Source organism: Diadema antillarum, unplaced genomic scaffold, assembly GCF_040938485.1.
Source record: "Diadema antillarum isolate AM-2024a unplaced genomic scaffold, OU_Dant_1.0 seq00002588_RagTag, whole genome shotgun sequence".
NCBI lineage: Eukaryota > Metazoa > Echinodermata > Echinoidea > Diadematoida > Diadematidae > Diadema > Diadema antillarum.
The window spans coordinates 1-19,585 of NW_027273188.1; the positions used below are offsets into that span (position 1 = coordinate 1).

The window sequence follows — 19,585 nt, forward strand, 5'->3', positions numbered from 1 at the left end:
GGACAAAAAACTTTGTTAACAACTAGGGGTGTTTTGTAAAAAAAAAAAAAGAAATACCGTTAAACTCGTAATATTTTACTCTTTCTAATGAGACTAACTTATATTTGAACTGGATTTCCTCTTAAAGTGTCGAGAACATTTAATTTGAAAACTAGCACAATTCTACTTGTATGTAAAACAAGCTGTAATTTTACTCTTATGACAGATTAGGGCACCGTTTGATAAAAGTTGCCAGTTATGACATCTTCTTAGTCTCTAATAATTTCAATTAAAACCATGGGTTCTGCTTGATTGATAAGCTTGAGTCACTGACTTGTTACCATGGACCTGCTTTGATCGACCTCCAACGATTGGTAATTGTGTGGAACTGACAGCTTGTCAGGACTGATACCTTTCATAAAACCGTGCCCGGATCCTATCAGAAATTATGGCTTTATATCGAAGGGTCCCTCGCTAATGTTAACGGAATATGAATCAACTCTCCTTTTCTTATGTTTATCGTCTAATTGTTATAACGGTAGAAAATGACAAGCCAAAATAGTAAATGTGACCGTGCATCTCAAAACGAACATAAAGTCGCACACACTGATTTTGCGTGAGGACTGAAAATAAGTGAAATGGGTCAACCTAGCCGAACTTGACTTTTTCATATTTTCTGAAAGAGCGGGTCTTCTTTTACAATATGCTAAAATTTGGTATCATAAAACGGGCAGGAAAGTGTGTTTTCTTAGCAGTTTATCTCAAACATTTTTGGTAGAGTAGTGTGATTAGGCGTTGTCTTTAGAATCCCTTTTTCATTTCTGAAAAACCTTGTCCACACTCTTCACTTTCAACTCTAATAACTTTAGAAAGGATAGCGCTATACTGCTTTGAAAATTGGCATTGATTATGGACAGAATGTGTTAATGAGGCATGCTTAATTTCAGTTTAATCTGATAATCCCTTCATTGTTGTAAATCTGGTGGTTTACTTCCTGTTTTTTGTCCCATTCATCGCACAGCCAGCACGGTTTGGTAAAGATTAAGCGCTTGAATAGACACTGTACTTCAGAGCCTCTTTTCTCAGTTCCCACTTTTCCTGAGTTTGTGCTTTCTTTCCAATATTTAGATAGGTTAGGGGAGTCCATTTGATTTGAGTTACACATCATTTTAAAGCTTAAAGTCTGCTCTTTCAGAATATGGTCTTGACTACAAAAATTCATATCTGGCGACTTTTTGTTTGTTTTGAGGTGCAGGGTCACAAATGATGACAGTGTAAGAGAAAGGTGCATCTTCTGATATGGTGTTATGAACTTATGGAAAAATTACAACGGGTGGTAACTTTCGGGGGGCGGGGAGGGAGAGTTGTCCAGTAGGTAAGTATCAGGAGGGGGGGGGGGGGGGTTCGGGGTATGGTTATGGGGGGGGGGGGGGGGTAGTAATCCGGGTGGTAGTTATCCTGGGGGTAGTTATCCGGGGAGTAATTATCCGGGTGGTAGTTATCCTGGGGGTAGTTATCCGGGGAGTAATTATCCGGGGGTAGTTATCCGGGTGGTAGTTATCCTAGGGGTAGTTATCCGGGGGGTAGTTACCCAGGGGGTAGTTCTCCGGGGGGTAGTTATCCAGGGGGTAGTTATCCGGGGGGTAGTTATCCAGGGGGTAGTTATCCGGGTGGTAGTTATCTGGGGGGTAGTTATCCGGGGGGTAGTCATCCAGGGGGTAGTTACCCAGGGGGTAGATATCCAGGGGGTAGATGTCCTAGGGGCAATTGCCCTTGGGGGGTAGTTGCCCTAGGAGGGTAGATGACCGGGTGGTAGTTGTCCTAGGGGGTTATGGCCCTGGAGGGTGATTACCCTAGGAGGGTAATTGTCCGGGGGGTAGTTGCCCTAAGGGGGAATAGACCTGGGGGGTAATTATCCGGGTGGTAGTTATCCGGAGGGTAGTTGCCCAGGGGGTAAGTGCCCGGATACGCTCAGTACAAATAAAATGCACTTTCTATGAATTTATGCATTAAGTAAATGTTATTTTAGCTTTGTTTTGCTTCTTTCATTAACCTTTGGGCCTAACTTGACATTTTAGGAAACTCCAGTCCATGATACTTTGCATAATCCTTAACAGCCCTTTGATGCCCTAAAAAAAACACACTTCAGAGGGCCCCCGAGGTGGCATTTCTTCCACACCAACCTTGTGTCTGTCCATCCTCTCGCACAACGAACCATTGGGGAGGGGGGCCCTGCACTTCCACTTGACAGGTTTGAAGGAGCCGGTGAAGTTCATGACTCGGGTCTTCAGGTCATCCTTAATGGACTGTGTGTTCATGCCAACAAATGAATGAAATGCAAACAGAGATGACATCTAAGATTGATGTCACTAAACATTCTTCTGTTGCTGACATCTTGGAAGACATAATTTCACGTTTCCATTCAGAATCCAACCACCCAAAATAAATCAACAGTTATCTTTAAATCAGTTATACTCATTTTGGAGAAATAGGTTCCTTACCAACATTGTACTTTTTGGTTTTTTTTTTCTTTCTTTCTTTCTCATCTTCCTCATAGTTTTGATTGTTTTAACCTGTTAAAGACAGACTGATTTTGCTACAACACGCATTTCCCATAGACACTTGCCTGAGTATACTCGGGACTCGTCCTCAATGGGTCAAATTCATCAATCATTTGCTACTGCTGCACCTAGCATTTTATCTAACTCTTTATTGTTTGTTGTGTTGTGTTTGTTTTAAGAATGTCTTTCTTGCCCTTGGCAATCTTTACCCACATTTTTATTATTTGACTTGTTTTCTTCTATTCAACATTGTAAATGGCATCTATGAAAATATGCTTCACCTGAGTGAAAGTGACAAGCAATCTATATATGAATGTCAAACTCATGAACAATGAAATGATAATAAGTCTACAAAGAAAATTATATCTAATAGCATACCTTTACGGTACCTTCAATTGTGAAAGCAGCATACACTACCTCAAAGAAACAGTAGCAAATGAAATCTTGTTTCCCCCTATTTCTGTTACTTCACTTCTCTTTGAAAGCTGTAGTCAAGGTTTCATTTTTTTTTTTTTTACTCTACCTTATGAAATGCCAACAATGAATAGTAGAAGTCAAAATAAACATCAAACCACAGAAATATGGGTCTCTTGGAGTAAAAACATTTTATATCCAGGAGAAATCATGCCAAAAGAAGTGCTAATCAGGGAAAGGAACAAGTACAATGAGGCTTTCTTTATTTCCTGCCCAAAGCTGCATAAGTCACTCTGTAAATCTTGCTGGAATGCAGATATTTTGGACATACCTCGATAACAACCTCCTCATTGTCAACGTGAGATATCCACGTTCTTGCATCTGTGTCAGGTCTGGAGAAGGGGGAAATGCATTCTGTTAATCAAAAATACAGACACACAGACAAACAAACAAACAAACAAACACACACACACACACACACACATACACACACAAATATAATCATTCATCTTTCACTGATTTTCTACTAACTTGTTAGACATCCTTAGTAGCTACAATACTTCACAATATGTTACATACGAATTAATTTCACCTACTCAATTACTGATACATGGTTGAATTGAGCTGTTACAATTATTCAATGAAATGTAACCTTTGTTTTGATGACAAAATAAAGTGCAAAGCCTTGTTAACAGCACATTCTTTCTGCCACTTCCAAAATCTCATTCACTCTTGGCCTGTGGGATGATCACTTCTGTGAATACTGCTGGAAATAAGAAAGAGGTGGCAGCAAAGGTGGATGACAATGCAGTTAGACTTGACTGACCTCAGGATGACCGGGGCCTTAATGTCCTCCGGGTTTGACCAATAGGCAAGGTCAGTTCCAAAGGACACCACAGGAGCCCTCTTAAGGAGCTCCGCCCGTTCCTTTTCCTCTGCCGTTAGCTTCTTCTTCCCCTTTGGAGGAATGACGTAGGTCCTTTGATGGATGGATGGATGAAAATTGAGTAAGCCAACATCAGAACAAAGAACATCACAATTGCTACCCATAGATTCAATGCATATGAATGATGCACGCATTGATTTACATCCATTATGGTTTCACAGGAGCCTACTTCATAACCACGGCTAAAATGAAGAGAATGTGTCATCTTCGTTCACTGCTTATGTTAACTTTCCACGAATGGACTTGGAAAAAGATATCATATGGAGCTATATTTGCAATCAAGAACAAAAGCCATGGGTATGAATGTAATTGAGTTGCTGACTCATTACTGTGTTTGGTGCAGGCAGTAGGGCCTACTTGATTCTAATCAATGATGATAAAACCACAGTGAATAATATGGTAATATACAATGTAACAAAGTAATATAATTTCATTTAGTTATACATACTGCATAATTACTTCTCATACCTTTGTTAACACTTCAGATTCTCATTTTTAACAATCCAACTATTAGACAAACTTATTATTCTGTTCACACAAATGTTCCAATTTGCTTCTTTCCATTGTGCATGAACAATTAAAGAAATGAAAATGATCAATTCACAATGACTCTGGGTATTAGAAAAAGTGTTACATGATACTAGGATACATATTTTTGCAGCTTATCTGTATACATATCCATATTACATTGATTAATGAGCTGTCAGTGACACTGTAACAGGTGATCAATGCATTTGACATTGATTCTTCTTCTTCTCTTATGGCACAATGTGACAGGTTGATACTGTTCGTTGATTATTGCAAGTCACTTGGGGCAAACTCCAGGTAGGATCAGTATCATTTATCCCTCGCTGGTGTGGGTCTGTAGGGCGAACCATTTCACAAAGGTTTACACCCTACTCTTTACTAAGAGGTGAAGTGGGATTTACCAGTATTACGTGTTATAGTTATGATTCCCTAATACACAGGACCTGCATTTAATATCTGACCCAAGGGACAGTATGTTTTTGCCTCTTACTAGATTGGATGTAATGATTGCACATGAATATTTCTCGGTTAGACTTAATAGGACTTCAACCTGAGCTTTTGTACAGCAGACACTCTGCCAACCGAGTCCCCTCATCGCCCCTGACGCTGAGTGATGATCCCAGGAATGCTCTATGGAGGACTCACCCAGGAGGAGGCTGCCTCTCATCCCGAATCTTCTTCAGTCGCTCCTTCATGGCCGCCACGCTTCCCGCCTGGGAGGTGGGATCAAGGAGATTGATGTCCGCATCCCTGTACGGATGCCAGCTGGCACTGGTCCCCGCCTCCCCCTCTTCCGTCTGCTCCTCCTTCTCTGCAGGCCTCAGGTCTGAGCAGATTATAGTTACATCACGATCAGTCAAATTCATTCTCAAACATTTTGAAACAGAAGCAAAACAAATGAACAAACAAACAAACAAACCTCACAAAAATAAATACTGCAATGTATTCACTGCCAATGGTAGCTGTTACTTTAAAGGACAAGTTCACCTTCATAAACATAAGGATTGAGAAAATGCAACAATATTAGTAGAACACATCAGTGAAAGTTTGAGGAAAATTGGACAATCGATGCAAAAGTTATGAATTTTTTAAATTTTTGTGTTGGAACCGCTGGATGAGGAGACTACTACAGCTTGTGAGTCATATGCGTACAACAGTATAAAGAAAATGTAAAAGAAAATTCAACATATTTTCACTTTTTTCGCATAATAAAAGAGCACTTGACTTGCCTCTTTCTAAAGGCAGGGGGAATGATATTACCCATAACATTTGTCGGTAACGAGTCAGGGGAATGTGTACTTTTTTCAAAAGATGGAATTTTGTGAAATTTTCTTGATATTTTCCTTATATTGTTGTACGCATGTGACATCTAAGTTATTCATACACTGCAGTAGTCTTCTCATCCAGCGGGTACTGCACAAAAACTTCAAAAATTCATAACTTTTGAATGGATTGTCTGATTTTCCTCAAACTTTCAATGATGTGTTCTACTAATATTGCTACATTCTCTCAATCCTTATGTTTATGAAGGTGAACTTGTCCTTTAACATCACATTGGTGTGTGGTGAGGTTTTCTTAATAAATTGCGGCCCTCATGACATGCTCATGTGCAAAAATTACAGTACATTGTAATGAAATCTATTCTGTACTCTACAGTTTGCATTGAGCATAATTTAAATGAAGGATAAAGCTCTGTTCAGTATACTAAGGATCAAGCAAAGTTGAACAAAACATGAACACAAGATCCCAGAGAGTTACTGAAGAAAGCAGGTCTAAAAGCTTTCCACACAATTTCAGATAGCTGGACTAGTTATTGCAAGCAAGATTTATCATTGTTTATGTTTTTGCTTTCCTGTGTGTTTAAAACAGTAGTTATAGCAGATAACTGGTTTCTCCTCTAAAGCTTAACCGTATACACAATACATGCCTTCTACTTACATTTGTTTGCAGAACAAATGTAGTACACAATGATTTGTCTTAAAAAAAAAGGAATTTCCCATTTCAGTCACAGGTAATGAAATACACTCACCAAATTCCCGTTTTAATTCTTCTGGGATATCCGCCTCATATCCCTCTTTCTCAGGGACGGCTTCAAACCCTTCGTCATCATCGTCATCGTCCACCGCTTCCTTCTTCTCTTCAATCTTCCCTGCAGTGCCTTTCCTCTGAGGCCTTGACCACTGCACACTCAGCGTCTTAAATTTCTCCTGACTGGCCAACACCTCCCTCTTGAGGTCAATCAATTGCTTGACCTTATCAGACTGACCCATTTTGGTGAGTGACTGGAAAGAAAGAACGGAACTGTCAATATTCAAGGTTGCTCACTTTTTACATTTGTACAATGTTTACCCTTCATCTCTTTCTTGTTCTTGATTGTCCATCCCCACAAATAAGAAAAACACCAAAGATCTACTATGCACCCCAAGGTACATAACAAGTATGAATACAATTTTAACTGCTCTTGAACTGTTATTGCTGGTTTTGTTTTTTGGTGTTTTTTATTATTGGGGAGTACTTGATGTTATGTGTGGGCATTCAAAGATGACCATAAATTAAAAATTAACATTGTAGAAAAGAAAAACCTATGATGCAATTGGTTACATAAATGAAAGCAGGAATTTTTTTGAAAGTTGTAAGTTTCATATGGAGATCTATATCTAGTTTCCAAATCACACCTCGAACAATTTACTCAAGAAACATTCACACTTTAGTAAATAGCATCTTCCAGTACTCACCAATGAATGCAGCATTGTTATATCACAGAAGAAATATCACATTCCCTTACAGTTATCAGTTAATAGCCAGTGGTTAATGTGTATTTTAGTAAGAATCTTCTGCTAACCTCCATCCAGGCATTGATGTTGGTCAGGTATCTGGTGCCCAATAGAAGTTGCTGGTCAGTTAGGCTGGTCAAAACATCAGTATTGTCGACATCCTCTCTGATACTTAATCCACCTTGCCAAATGAGAAATACAAGAAATCCATAGTTCTACAACATTTTTACTGTTTTGTTAGCAGTGACTGCATTACTCAGATTTGGTCAAATGCTTCATCGATCAGATCTGGTACTGTCTGAATCTCTAGAGGAGTAGAGTGTGAATGATCAAAGAAAAAGGAGGAAGATTCCAGGATACCTTGATTTCATCAACAAGATCACATCTGGATATTATGTCAGATATTTGGCAATGAATCTAATCTCAAAGCTGGATGCAGTTCTGAAATATTCTCATATACAGCTAAATTCAATTATTTTCCTTTTGCATCAAATTTCTATCAGATAAAATCTAGGCAATGAAAGACAATACTCAACATGGAAAGATCACTCAAGTTAAATCTCGCTCAAAGCAAACCTTGGAAAACTGCAAGAAGTAGGCATCTTCTCACCTGCATCCACGTTGATGTTGATGTTAATGCTAGTCCATGAAGGCAAGCCGTGATGCTTCAGGTTACTGCTTCCACCTTCAGTGTCATCCTCATACCCCTCTGTCATCTCAACATCCTCCCTATCCTCCTCTTCCTCTTCTCGTTCCTCCTCCTCCTCCTCTTTTGGTTCATCCTTGCTACTGTCACCATCATCTACTCCTTGAAGGTTATCAGTGTTGTCTTTTGTACAAAGCTTGGCACTGTTGTCTCCTCCCGTTCCAGTCTCACTATGGCCGCTACAGGTACCCCCTTGGGTCTTCCCCTCATCATCTTTCCCTTCTCTCCTCCCTGGGGCTGGATCCTCCTTGCTCTCCAAGGTTTGTTCACCATCTCCCTTGTTTCTATTGTCCCTTTTTGCCTCACTATGCCCAGTTACATCTCCAGAGGACTTCCCCTCTGCTGTCATTTCCTCATCCAAGTCAAATATGCTTGTTCTTGCAGAGTCTGCAGGGCTGATCTTAGACGTGGTGTTGCTGTGGCTCATTTTTGTCGGTGGGTCCACTTGTTCTTCTTTCCTTTGGTCTGCACTGCCACTAGTTTTCCTTCTTTTCCTTTTAGTGGTAGATGGCTGCGTTGATTGAGTTCTTTCATCTCGTTGGAAATTTTTCTCCTGCCTTGCCTTGGGAGAATCATGGGAGTGTTCTGGTTGTGCCATATTTGGCAGCAAAAGCTGGAAACAGTTTTCACACTGCGTGAGACACTCTTGGATCTCTGGAATGAGTTCTGCAAGAGAGACAATCACATGAAGCAGTTTAAATAGAGCAATATCTCAAATTAACGGTTACACTACATTGAACTTGGTTCTTCAATATAGAGTAAGATGAAACAAACAGAACAGTTGAAGATTCATTGAGGATGGACATGAAGTACGAAAGCTGTGGAGTTTCACAGTTTTAAAAATGTTTTCCGAGCAAAGCTGCATTCCTCACATTCATATCCAAACTAGATAATATCACAAGTCCTGGCCTCACAAGTATCCCTTTCCCATACGCTCGCACATAAATCTTCCTCCAATTTCCTCTTTTTGACAAGAAATCAAAAGGAAGAAATCATATTGTTCACATCAAGTTTTTATTAAGTTGTAAAGTGTACTAATGTTAATTTCGTACAGGGGAAGAGTTGTACAGTTGTTGAATTATTGACAAAGAAAAAATAAAATGGCCATATTTTCATGTACATACCAGTGGGAGAGTAATGAGGTGTCAACATCATTACATAATCAAATTGCACAACTTTGTCTGTTTTTATTTTCCATCTATCAAGATGGCTGAACAACCCTTATTCAGCTGCTCTAGCTGGTCTTCCATGGGGTCCAGTTGTTTGCACTTGGGGCAAACCATTACAACAGGTTATGCATCCTGCTCTTCACGATGAATGAATGAAGCAGGATACATGTGTGAGTCGTGACTCTCTCACACGAGACCTCCACTTTTTGTCCTATCTGACGGACAGAGTGGTTCGCCTCTACGCATAGGAGAGAGCATGATAACACACAACACTGCTCAGTAAAACTCACTTGGATCCAAACCCATGCCCAAACTATAGCTATATGATTGAAATGCAGATATGCTAATGTCTGAGCCACCTCACTGCATTCTCACTTTTTTATTTCATTAGTGTCAAATTCTAATAAAACTTCCACTGTTCCATCCAGCTGATTGTACTCTTCTATCTTCTCATTAAAGTCAACCAGGGCTGAGAGTGGTCTTTCCCTACAAAAAGACGTAAGTACTGGCTCCATTTCCACTCACATGACGTTTGGACACAATTTTTCTTAACATGACCAGACAAAGGGTGCTCAGTATCTGGGGATTTGGGGCATCATTGAAGAGGGTTTGAGATACTCGCTTACCACTCATCTCTTCTGTGATTTTGTTGAGTTTCTGGGTGCGGGCCAGCTGCAGACGCCGCTGCCTCTCTTCTTCCCTTTGCCTGGCAGCATCCGACCTGGCCTGGATGTTGACAAAGTCAACCTGGAGCAGAGACAACGCAAGCAGAGAAATCTCTTTCAGGCTTAATAAACAGCTTTCTACCTTACATACATTACATTAGCCAGTTTTGATCCGGGTCTGGCAAGATTTACCTTGCTCTAAAAGCACACTGCTCTCACACCTTCTTGTCATCTAACCAAATTTTGGGTATCCTCCTTTCTAAAGCCAACCTTCTCAATCTCCTCCTCTACCCATCTCTTCCACAATTAACTTTGCTCTACAGGCTTCTACCAGCCTACTACAATGTATATGTCCCTACTGACAGTGTATGCTAGACATTTCAAGAAACACATAAAATATTGGCTCCCACATCACTATTGAAATGTATATCATCTCCAGGATGGATAAATCACTAAGTTGGTCAATTCCATTGTGACTTATGGGACAAAGTGACAATTTTCGGCAATTTCAAACCAGTATTTTGAGAAAATAGTTGCATCAAATGCATTTTTCTCAGTTCATGGTTAGATCCATCATATCACAGTTTATGAAAACACCACACTTCGTTTGAAAAGTATCATTGCATTACGTACAGCAACGAAAAATTGCTGTTGTGACTTATGGGACATTTGAGGACCACCGTTTTTCACATGGGAAAGTAAGTTCTGAAATATTCTTACACACAGAGTCTCTGGAAAGATATTTTCTTTCCTGAATGTAGCAAAGGGTTGGTGCTTACCCTGAGCAAAGTGGTATGAATATCTACTCATTGGTACAGTAGCAGGATAGGGATAACCAGTGTGACTGATGGGACACAAAAACGTGACTTATGGGACGCTATCAACTACCACATTTTGAGATTGAGAGAATAATATTTACTGATGCAGGAACAAGTTCTAGAACATCATAAAACCAATCTATGACCAAAGAACATTCAGAAAATAAGCGATCTGAGAATTACACAAGCTGTATTATAGTCATAGTAGTGTATCAGAAATGATACATAAATTTTGCAAAAATTGGCAATTTTCATGAAAAATGAAGGTTTTTCGGACATAACTCCACTCCACGTTCACCGATGTTCACAAATGAGGTATCAAAATATCCGTTGTGAAAGGCTGCTTTGAGTAAACAATACCAGATCATCTGATAAAGCTTCATTAATCATCTATACTCAATAGTTTGATTTTCATAAAATGCAACCTTTCCGTGGAATTGACCAGTTTGCTTCTTGGGAAGAGATAATACTTCATTCAAAATCCATAGCTATGGTTTTTATCTTGATGATATTGCAAATTTAACCACTTATGATACTTCAAGTCCTGATTCACAAAAGATATAATGGCATAAAGAGTTTCTATCTGTGTATGTAAAATCCCTTGTATTCTCTCTCTCTCTGCCTATCTATCTATCTATCTATCTATCTATCTATCTATCTATCTATCTCTCCATCGATCCGTCTATCTATTTGGTGTGTTTATCTAATCTCTGCAAGTCATCTTCAGCTACACATTCACTATACCAAATCACTGGATACACTCTGCAAGATGCCTAACTCCTCTTTCCCTCCCTCACCTAACTCTCAGTTTGGCCTATCTATTAACATGAAATTACAAAAAGAAATTGATAAAAAAAAAACTAAAACTAACACCAATACTCACTTCCTTTTCTAGTGAGTATTTTGTTATATATATCTCTTTATTCCAATCTCTCCTGTCACAGCAGAAAACACGGGCGATGGGTGGATAAGGGAAAGAGAATTCTGTACTTGCAAACACTAACTGACATGCATGAATTCCACCAGGCCAACGGTGGTGCTTGCAGGAATTCACTCACCTTTTTGCAGTTCTTCAGGAAGGTGTACCCCAGACCCAGCTTCTTGTACGCCTTGCCAAACTTGTTGTGCCACTCCTGCATGGCACGCAGGGCCTGCTCCTTGAGGAGCTTGGCAGCAGGCTTGGGCGGAGGCAGGGGAAAGTCCACGTTGGTCTCCACCGTCAGCTCCAGATACTCCTGCATGTCGGCCACCAGGAGTTCGCGGAAGCGATGCGATCGGCTGAAGAGCTCATTGATCACCTGATCAGCATTTACAGGGAATGGCATGTTGTGCATTCATAGTGAAAACATGATCAGTGCGATTAATGGAATGCCTATCGATCCTTTGATAACAGAGAATGGTATAAGCCAGTTCAGAGATAGCTCATGTGCACATGGGTACAAATGACCTTTCATTTTTCTCAGTTGGTTAGGCACTTCATTCAATTCAAAGCGACATAATGCAGCAGCTTGTCCAACATAGCAATTTATGGAACTCGTATTCTAACAAAGAATGAACCTGTGTAGATAGAGTGACCAGAATGGTTCGTCAATCAACACTTTGGGAAGCATCTATTTCATTGTGCTGTTTTGAATACATTAACAAACTTTTTCTGTTAAAAATGCCAAATACCAGGCTTGCTGTCAGGTGGATGTGCTGGCAGGCACCATTTATAAGGATTCCATGAATAATCAAAGCATTACAGATGCTTATCTCAGTGAAATTAAAATCCAACCTGTCTCTTGGTACAAATGACCTTTTTCTGCTCATGCTCAAACTGGAATCCTGAACTGGCTTATTGGTATACCATCTATTCATAGTAAAAACAGTCATAATTATACCATCTAGCCTAGTCTCTATAGTCGGCACTAATCTGGATATAGGAATTTATCATTATTATTATTATTATCTTTATTATTATTATTCTCTTCTGCAGGGCTCTGTCCTGCAATCACTACTACCTGAAGACCGCACCATACTTATCTTTTTGTTTCTTTTTTCTTAAATCTTTGCAGAAACAGTCTGCATGAATTTAACGTTATGTTTTTGGTTTAAGTGTTGTTAGCAAAAATTGAAAACCTTCCCCCTAAAAAATCATCATACCTAGGGTTTGACAGTACAACAATCTGAGGCAATGCACAAAAGTTTTTCTTTTTAATTTGTATTTAAAGATGGACATATGGGAGATTAATGTGCAGATTGATAAGAGAAAAAAAAAAGTAACTGGCAATATGAGTTCATCTCATTTACACATGTGGTTGATATCAATATCACAGTCTTTGCAAAACATCTGAAAGCCTACAAATTCTATCCTTTTCTATTGTGTGTCTGATTTTTCATAAAACTTTGTTTACCAAGTTATCTTGAAAATGGATTGTCATTGCAATTGATTTCCTGATATTTCATCAATAGGCTATGTCATGACTTACTTTCATTACATCTACCGGGTATTTCATATTTTAATGACTTTTTAACATATGGGACTTGAAAAAGGATTTAACTTACCTGAAAGGCTGAAAGGCGAATTTCTGCATGATCTTCTTCCAGTTGAGTGATTATCAAATGGAAACAGTGCTCAACATAAGCATCTGACATTCTAGAAATGAGTGGATGAAAATGAAACAACAGAGTTAATGCCAACTTGCATCTCGGTGATTGGGTAGCATTTATGGGCAAGTCCAAGATAAGGTCCCCTCAGAAGGCTAAATTTCATCTTTGCTCAATATTGACATGTTTGGTATCATTTTGAAGCTTATGAGTTGAAGTTTTGATTTCCGTGGAGGAAAAAATGATATTATGTAAATTTATGCAAATTTCAAGGGCTTCATTTGCATAAATGTGAAACACAGCGTTACGTATGGGACATTTTTAAAAATTCATATTAATTCAAAGGAAAGCAAATAATATTTGATTGATATGTGGACATAAGAAGTTCATCACATAGTTTAACTTGGTATGAAAATTTAGGGATTATGCAAATGATTATGCAAATTAGCTTGTGTCCTATCATGAGATGTCCCATACGTAACAAAATGAGGTCATTTTTAAATAGGTTTTTTCTGAAATTGCTAAGGTTATTTTAATGCCCTTTTGGAAACTTCTCATTTATTGTTTAGAGAAATTATATACCAGAGAAAAAAGAAAAAAAAAAGAAAAAGAATTTTTTTTTATTAGGCATTGAAATAATGTTACGTATGGGACAAATGCGTTACGTATGGGACATCCGCATACATATTGCATGTGTATGCATGTAGCTAGCTGGGAAGGTCTCTCAGTATACAAATGGTCAATCATCCTGAAGAAAGCATCCCAACATTGTAGCTACTTTTTGAGTTATAGACACTTGAAACAATACATGAACTTTACTGAACAATTTTCAGAAAGGGGGAGGGGAAAATGGCAAAATACACAATGAAAAATCATCATTAAAGGGATGGTATGGTTTTTTGTAGAAATGGGGATTCAGTCTTCAACATTTAAAGAGATGATTGGAAACCAATTATATGAATTACTTATTAGAGCATAAAATCCTAAGACTAGAGGAATTCAAAGTTTATGTGATGGAGATCCAATTTGAAATGGTTGTGATATATATAATAGAAAAAAAAGTAAAATGATTTTTTTTTTTATTGCAAGTGATACACAAATTGTCCTTATTCAGATTTCAGTAGTAGCCACAACAAAATTCATGGGTATACTGTACATACTGAGGTGTGACTCGAATCAATGACCTGACTGATAGACAGACATCATATGTCTACTCGATCACTGGGGTTCCATGCAGCAGGTATTGCTTATTTATTAAACTTAATATTTCTTGTGTCAAGTTGTTTTTTATTGAAACTAAATGGCAAACTGCCCTTCATCAATGGAAGTAAACACTTTAAACTATTCAATTTTTCAGTAGTAGCTATCCTGATAAAAATAGGGCATACATACTCAGGTTGGTCATAAAAAATATAGAATATGATTGAATGTGATTATGATGGTAAATATCAATATTGTTCCCTTGTCAATCTGGATCAGTATTTGAGTAATTTCAACTGATTCCACCTCAATAATTATGCAAAAATTTGTTTATGGGTATTTTGCAAAATTATTTTGCAAAATACCCATAAACATGGTTCTCCACACACTAAACGAATGGGGGACAAAGGGCATGCATACCCAGGTTGGTCATAAAAATATGAAAATATGATTGAATATGATTATGATGATGAATATTTGGGGAATATTGTTTCCTTGACAATCTGGATCAGTATTTGAGTAGTTTCAACTGATTTTACTTCAATAAATATGCAAAATACCCATAAACATGGTTCTTCACACACTAAATGAATGGGGGACAAACTGTCCCATACGTAACTGTCCCATACGTAACACGTCATGTCTGTCTTTAATTAGAACCTGTAATTAGAGCTTTTTGCCTCATGACATGAAACTTACCTGTGATAATCTTGAGTGTTGTGACTTTCATCACAGTGAGTCACAAGTTGTAGAATGATATACTTTCAGAGAGTTTTGAGGTTGAAAAAAATGTTCAAAAAAACAAAATTTTTCTGGTCCCATACGTAACGGCACTTATTTTCTCTTCTAGAATATAATTGTGAAGGTCATTTTTCTCCATTTTTTACATGATTATACTTCTTCTAGATATCAATCACCATGATGAAGTTCAATATGATCAAAGGCCATTAACACTATTTTTCAGGTCATAAAAGTCTCTGAATGTCCCATACGTAACATGCGCTTTATCTTGGACTTGCCCTAATAACAAATGTGACATGAAAGGTTGTTTATTCACTTTCAAAGTTTCATAAATCTACTGTTGCACATTATGGGTAATTATGAAAGAAGAAATAAATGTACCATCAAAAAAGTAGGTACTCAATTAGCTAATGTCACAAGTATTCAAATACAAATGCTCATGCACATCAGGGGGGTGGCTCCCTGTGCACATCGTCATTTAAGTCGCCAACAGACAACACTCCAAATGACTTAAGGCTGCAGCAGCAAAAGACACTGCAAGATCTTGGATATTAAAGGACAAGTCCACCTTCATATACATAAGGATTGAGAGAATGCAGCAATATTAGTAGAACACATCAGTGAAAGTTTGAGGAAAATTGGACAATCCGTTCAAAAGTTACGAATATTTTAAGTATCTGCGCAGTCACTGCTGGAAGAGAAGACTACTACAGTGTATGATGTCACATGCGTACAACTATATAAGGAAAATAAAAAGAGAGTTTCACAAAATTTTACTTTTTGAATAAAGTGCACATTTCTTCGACTTGCTACTGACGTATGTTAAGGGTAATATTATTCCCCCTGCCTTCTGAAAGAGAGAGGTCGAGTGTTCTTTTGTTATGCGAGAAAAATGGAAATATGTTGAATTTTCTCTATTCTTTCTTTATATCGTTGTACTCATGTGACATCACAAGCTATAGTAGTCTTTTCATCCAGCCGTGACTGAGCAGAAACTTCAAAAATTCATAACTTTTTAACGGATTGTCCGATTTTGCTCAAACTCTCGCTGATGTGTTCTACTAATATTGCTGCATTCACTCAACCCACATGTCTATGAAGGTGAACTTGTCCTTTAAGGTAATATGACGTGGGCCTCTAATAAACAGGACAGAAGAAAGCAATTCTACAGTCTGCCAAGAAGAATAGAATGGGTAGTGAAAGATGAAGATTAATGATAAAAAGTGATCAAAGACAGTGAGTAAACAAACTTACCCAAACTACTGAGGGTAGAAATAACATTTAACTATCATCCTCAGCAACTATAACAAACAAGTACAGGTAAAAAAAGATAGGAAAGAGAAAATCCCAGAATTAAATTGCACTTAATAAATACTTAATGACTGTAAGAGCTCGGCAAAATCTGCAGAAGATTTGGAAATTAAAAAGAAAAGTAGAATTTCCCTCCTCTAAACTTACTTGCATATCTTCTTGAGCTGTTTCATATTGTCTTGGTCAAGGGCAGGTTTCCCTGTAGTTGTCAGAGTCTCCACCAGGTTGGCCATCTGCTGGCACAGGCCATGGTCAAGAGAGGCTTTACTCTCTTCAGTAGCCATAACCCACAACTTTCACAACTTCTATACCATAAATGAAGAGCACTTTGGTGAACTATGATGAGAAAACAAAAGTAAACAAACAAAACTAATGTCATTTTGATTTTCATATATTTAGAAAGTGTCATCAGCTGGGTTAACCAGGCATGCTTGTGAGATGACACAGTGTGACTATGATATGTTGTCTTCCTGGTTAAAAAGTGCTTTTTGAATAATGACTCTGGTAGGCAAAAATGATTACAATAGAAGCACTAGGCATGATGTATGAGTAAACCCCTGGAAAAGAGTTTTGTGTGCATATTTGTGTTGTGTGTGTAACAACCTCTACTAAACTGAACTTGGCAAGTACAATGTGATGTTAAATTTGACCCAACACTTGATTATAAATAGCCATGAAACCAAACTGATAAAAAGTACATTGTAATTTTTGTATGTGTGATGATGAGCTGTCCACACGCAGGAATGACATGAAAATCACAAATTGACCAAATTGACTGTGATCACATCAACAACCATGCTGATTTCTATTTTCACTTGTAAAATCCCAAGAATATCAAATGACCTCTATACTACACTTGCTCTATTTCAGCATTCTCACACTCAAGATCACTGCCTCAAAATGCCCTTGACTCTAGGTCGCAGACTGTAACAAGATGATGAACAAGTCTTGTTGCTCTTAACACTCGCTGTGAAATTCAATTCTTAAGCAATAGCTTTAAACCAACCAAAAAAGCAACACTTAATTTCAACATTACACCATCACTACACCTGTTACAGTGTAGGCTGTGGAATCAGTGAAAGGTACAAGAACTTTTTGCAAGGGGGAGAGAGGGACTATTTCAACTCTCCCAGATTTTCTAGTATTCTACCCCACTTCCTTTTTATCCCTTTTATCCCTTTTATCCCTTACTACAGTACACATACAGTAGCTCTTTCCAGGTCAAGATCTAGTAATACTTAGCATCCTAATTCCTTTTTATCCCAATTTTTTTACAATCAAGGAGGAATCAAAATGGTTGGAACTTGGAAACCAATCAAAAAACAGTCGTGGAATCAAATTTAGGCCCTACGACTATGTCTCGTTCGAGTCGTTGATTTTATCAGACGTGCAACAACCCTAACCCTAACTGCGATCAGCAGCCCCAAACGCGTAGCGTAATGGGGCTGCGGACTGTAGCATTCAGGATCATGACGGGGTAGTATCGCAGATATATCAACTTAAAATTGAAAAATTTCTTCAATTTGAAGACTTACAGGTGAAGTTGAACAGAGTTGACAACAGGTAACGTGCAACGTTTGGTTCTGCCAATACTAGTCTAGTCCCTTTCTGTTCGAATTGATGACTTAATGTGACTCGGTCGAGAGGAACCTGGGAGAGCTATAGCAAATAGGCCTACACTGAATTGATGGCCAGCGCATGCGCACACAGACATCTTATCCGGTCAATTGTGACAATGGATTTGAAATTTGTGCACCGCTCTGAGAAAATGCTTTACGGAATCTAAAAGTCTAAAGAATGAACTAGATCTAGATACACACTATAAAATTTACGTCAACAACATGCATAGCCGACACAGACCGAGCCGTGGCCTAGCCCCGGGGCGCTGTAACCAGTAAGGCAGCAGTTTAATGCCAATGCCATGGGCATGGCAATGGGGTCGCTGGCTGGTACGGTTAGGCGACTGGCGCGTGACGAGGCTGAGCTTTGACGTTGTAGACGTCAACATGTTTTCCGGTTACTGGGACTATTGGCGCTTCTGACGTTCTGAGGACGCCACTCAAAATATTTTGTCTGTGACAATAAATCACTCCCACAAATCAAAACAAGTCACCTAGGCCGGCCTGCCTTCTACATCTTGCAAATGACCTTCACACAGAAAGGGTAAAAACCGAATGAAAAAACAAAGAACGAGTGCTAGTGAAGTAAAGACGTCTCACCTGTACCAGCGTGAATAATTAAAGGGAACACAAATCGAGTGGTAGGTAGATGGGGGCCGCACTGCCACTGCGCGCTGCCGGGGCGGGCCGATGCACGCCGCAAACGCCCGCCGCCGGCGCCGGCTGGGGCATTTGACTCGAAGACGAGAGCATGTACAGTGTATGTACTCAGCTGCAAACTGGTACGCAACTGGATGAATTGCGCCATCGTAGGTCAAGAGTTACTCTACAGTAAAAGCTGACTATCCATGGAGCTACACTATAGCTCCATGGACTGTAACAGCAGATTTATTGTTTTAAAGAAATTATTATCGCCGAGGTTCGTATCAGGGCAATTACCCCCCCCCCCCTTCCCGGCTAAATATTAGTTACTTAGTAGTTGATATGGTTAGAGTAAAGATTAGGGCTTGTAGGGTTAGGATTAGATTCAGGATTTATTAGGATTAGGGTCTGGGAAAGGGTTCGGAGTAATTGCCCCAGACCCTCGATCTAGGGTATCGGCCTATGTTTTGTGCTTGTTAATTTGTTTTTCAGCTATATGCACCTTTTGAGCTTTTTAAGTGTCAAATGTCAATGACGAAGTCTAGAGCCTTTGACTTTCTGAAAGAGTTAAACAAATTCTTTGTCTTTTTGTCAGAATTCTCTGTCTTTGGCAAAATATAGGTTATTTCTTCTTCTTCTTCTGATTAAGTCTGCCTCCTTCAATAGACTGAAGATTCTTGCAGACTGGTGCTATTTACATTATAATACAATTTATTTACAGATATTTACAAGCACATAGAAAATATGACGAAAATAACTAGCCACTGTGATCAACCGTTAGACGGTTTCGAAATGATCCCACTGATGGCGCTGAAACAATTTCTGACGACAGGGAATTCCAGTTCCTTACAGTTCTTGGGAAGAACGAATGGCGATGCGATTCAATTCTCGAATATGGTACCTGATAGGAGTGTACAGTGGTTGCG

At 38.8% G+C, this 19,585-nt stretch overlaps 1 protein-coding gene across 1 annotated transcript; it reads right to left on the bottom strand.

Moving 5' to 3' along the window:
* Positions 1 to 2,048: 2,048 nt before the first annotated feature.
* On the bottom strand, positions 2,049 to 16,726 carry LOC139714978 (UV-stimulated scaffold protein A-like). Its single transcript, XM_071626623.1, has 12 exons — positions 16,546 to 16,726; positions 13,105 to 13,195; positions 11,619 to 11,858; positions 9,704 to 9,824; positions 7,813 to 8,574; positions 7,271 to 7,383; positions 6,458 to 6,710; positions 6,315 to 6,331; positions 5,074 to 5,231; positions 3,781 to 3,933; positions 3,286 to 3,346; positions 2,049 to 2,285 (listed from the first exon to the last, which is right to left on the bottom strand). Exons 1-12 carry the CDS (start codon positions 16,680 to 16,682, stop codon positions 2,109 to 2,111), a joined length of 2,283 nt encoding a protein of 760 aa, XP_071482724.1. The 5' UTR covers positions 16,683 to 16,726; the 3' UTR covers positions 2,049 to 2,108.
* Between the last annotated feature and the right edge of the window lie 2,859 nt (positions 16,727 to 19,585).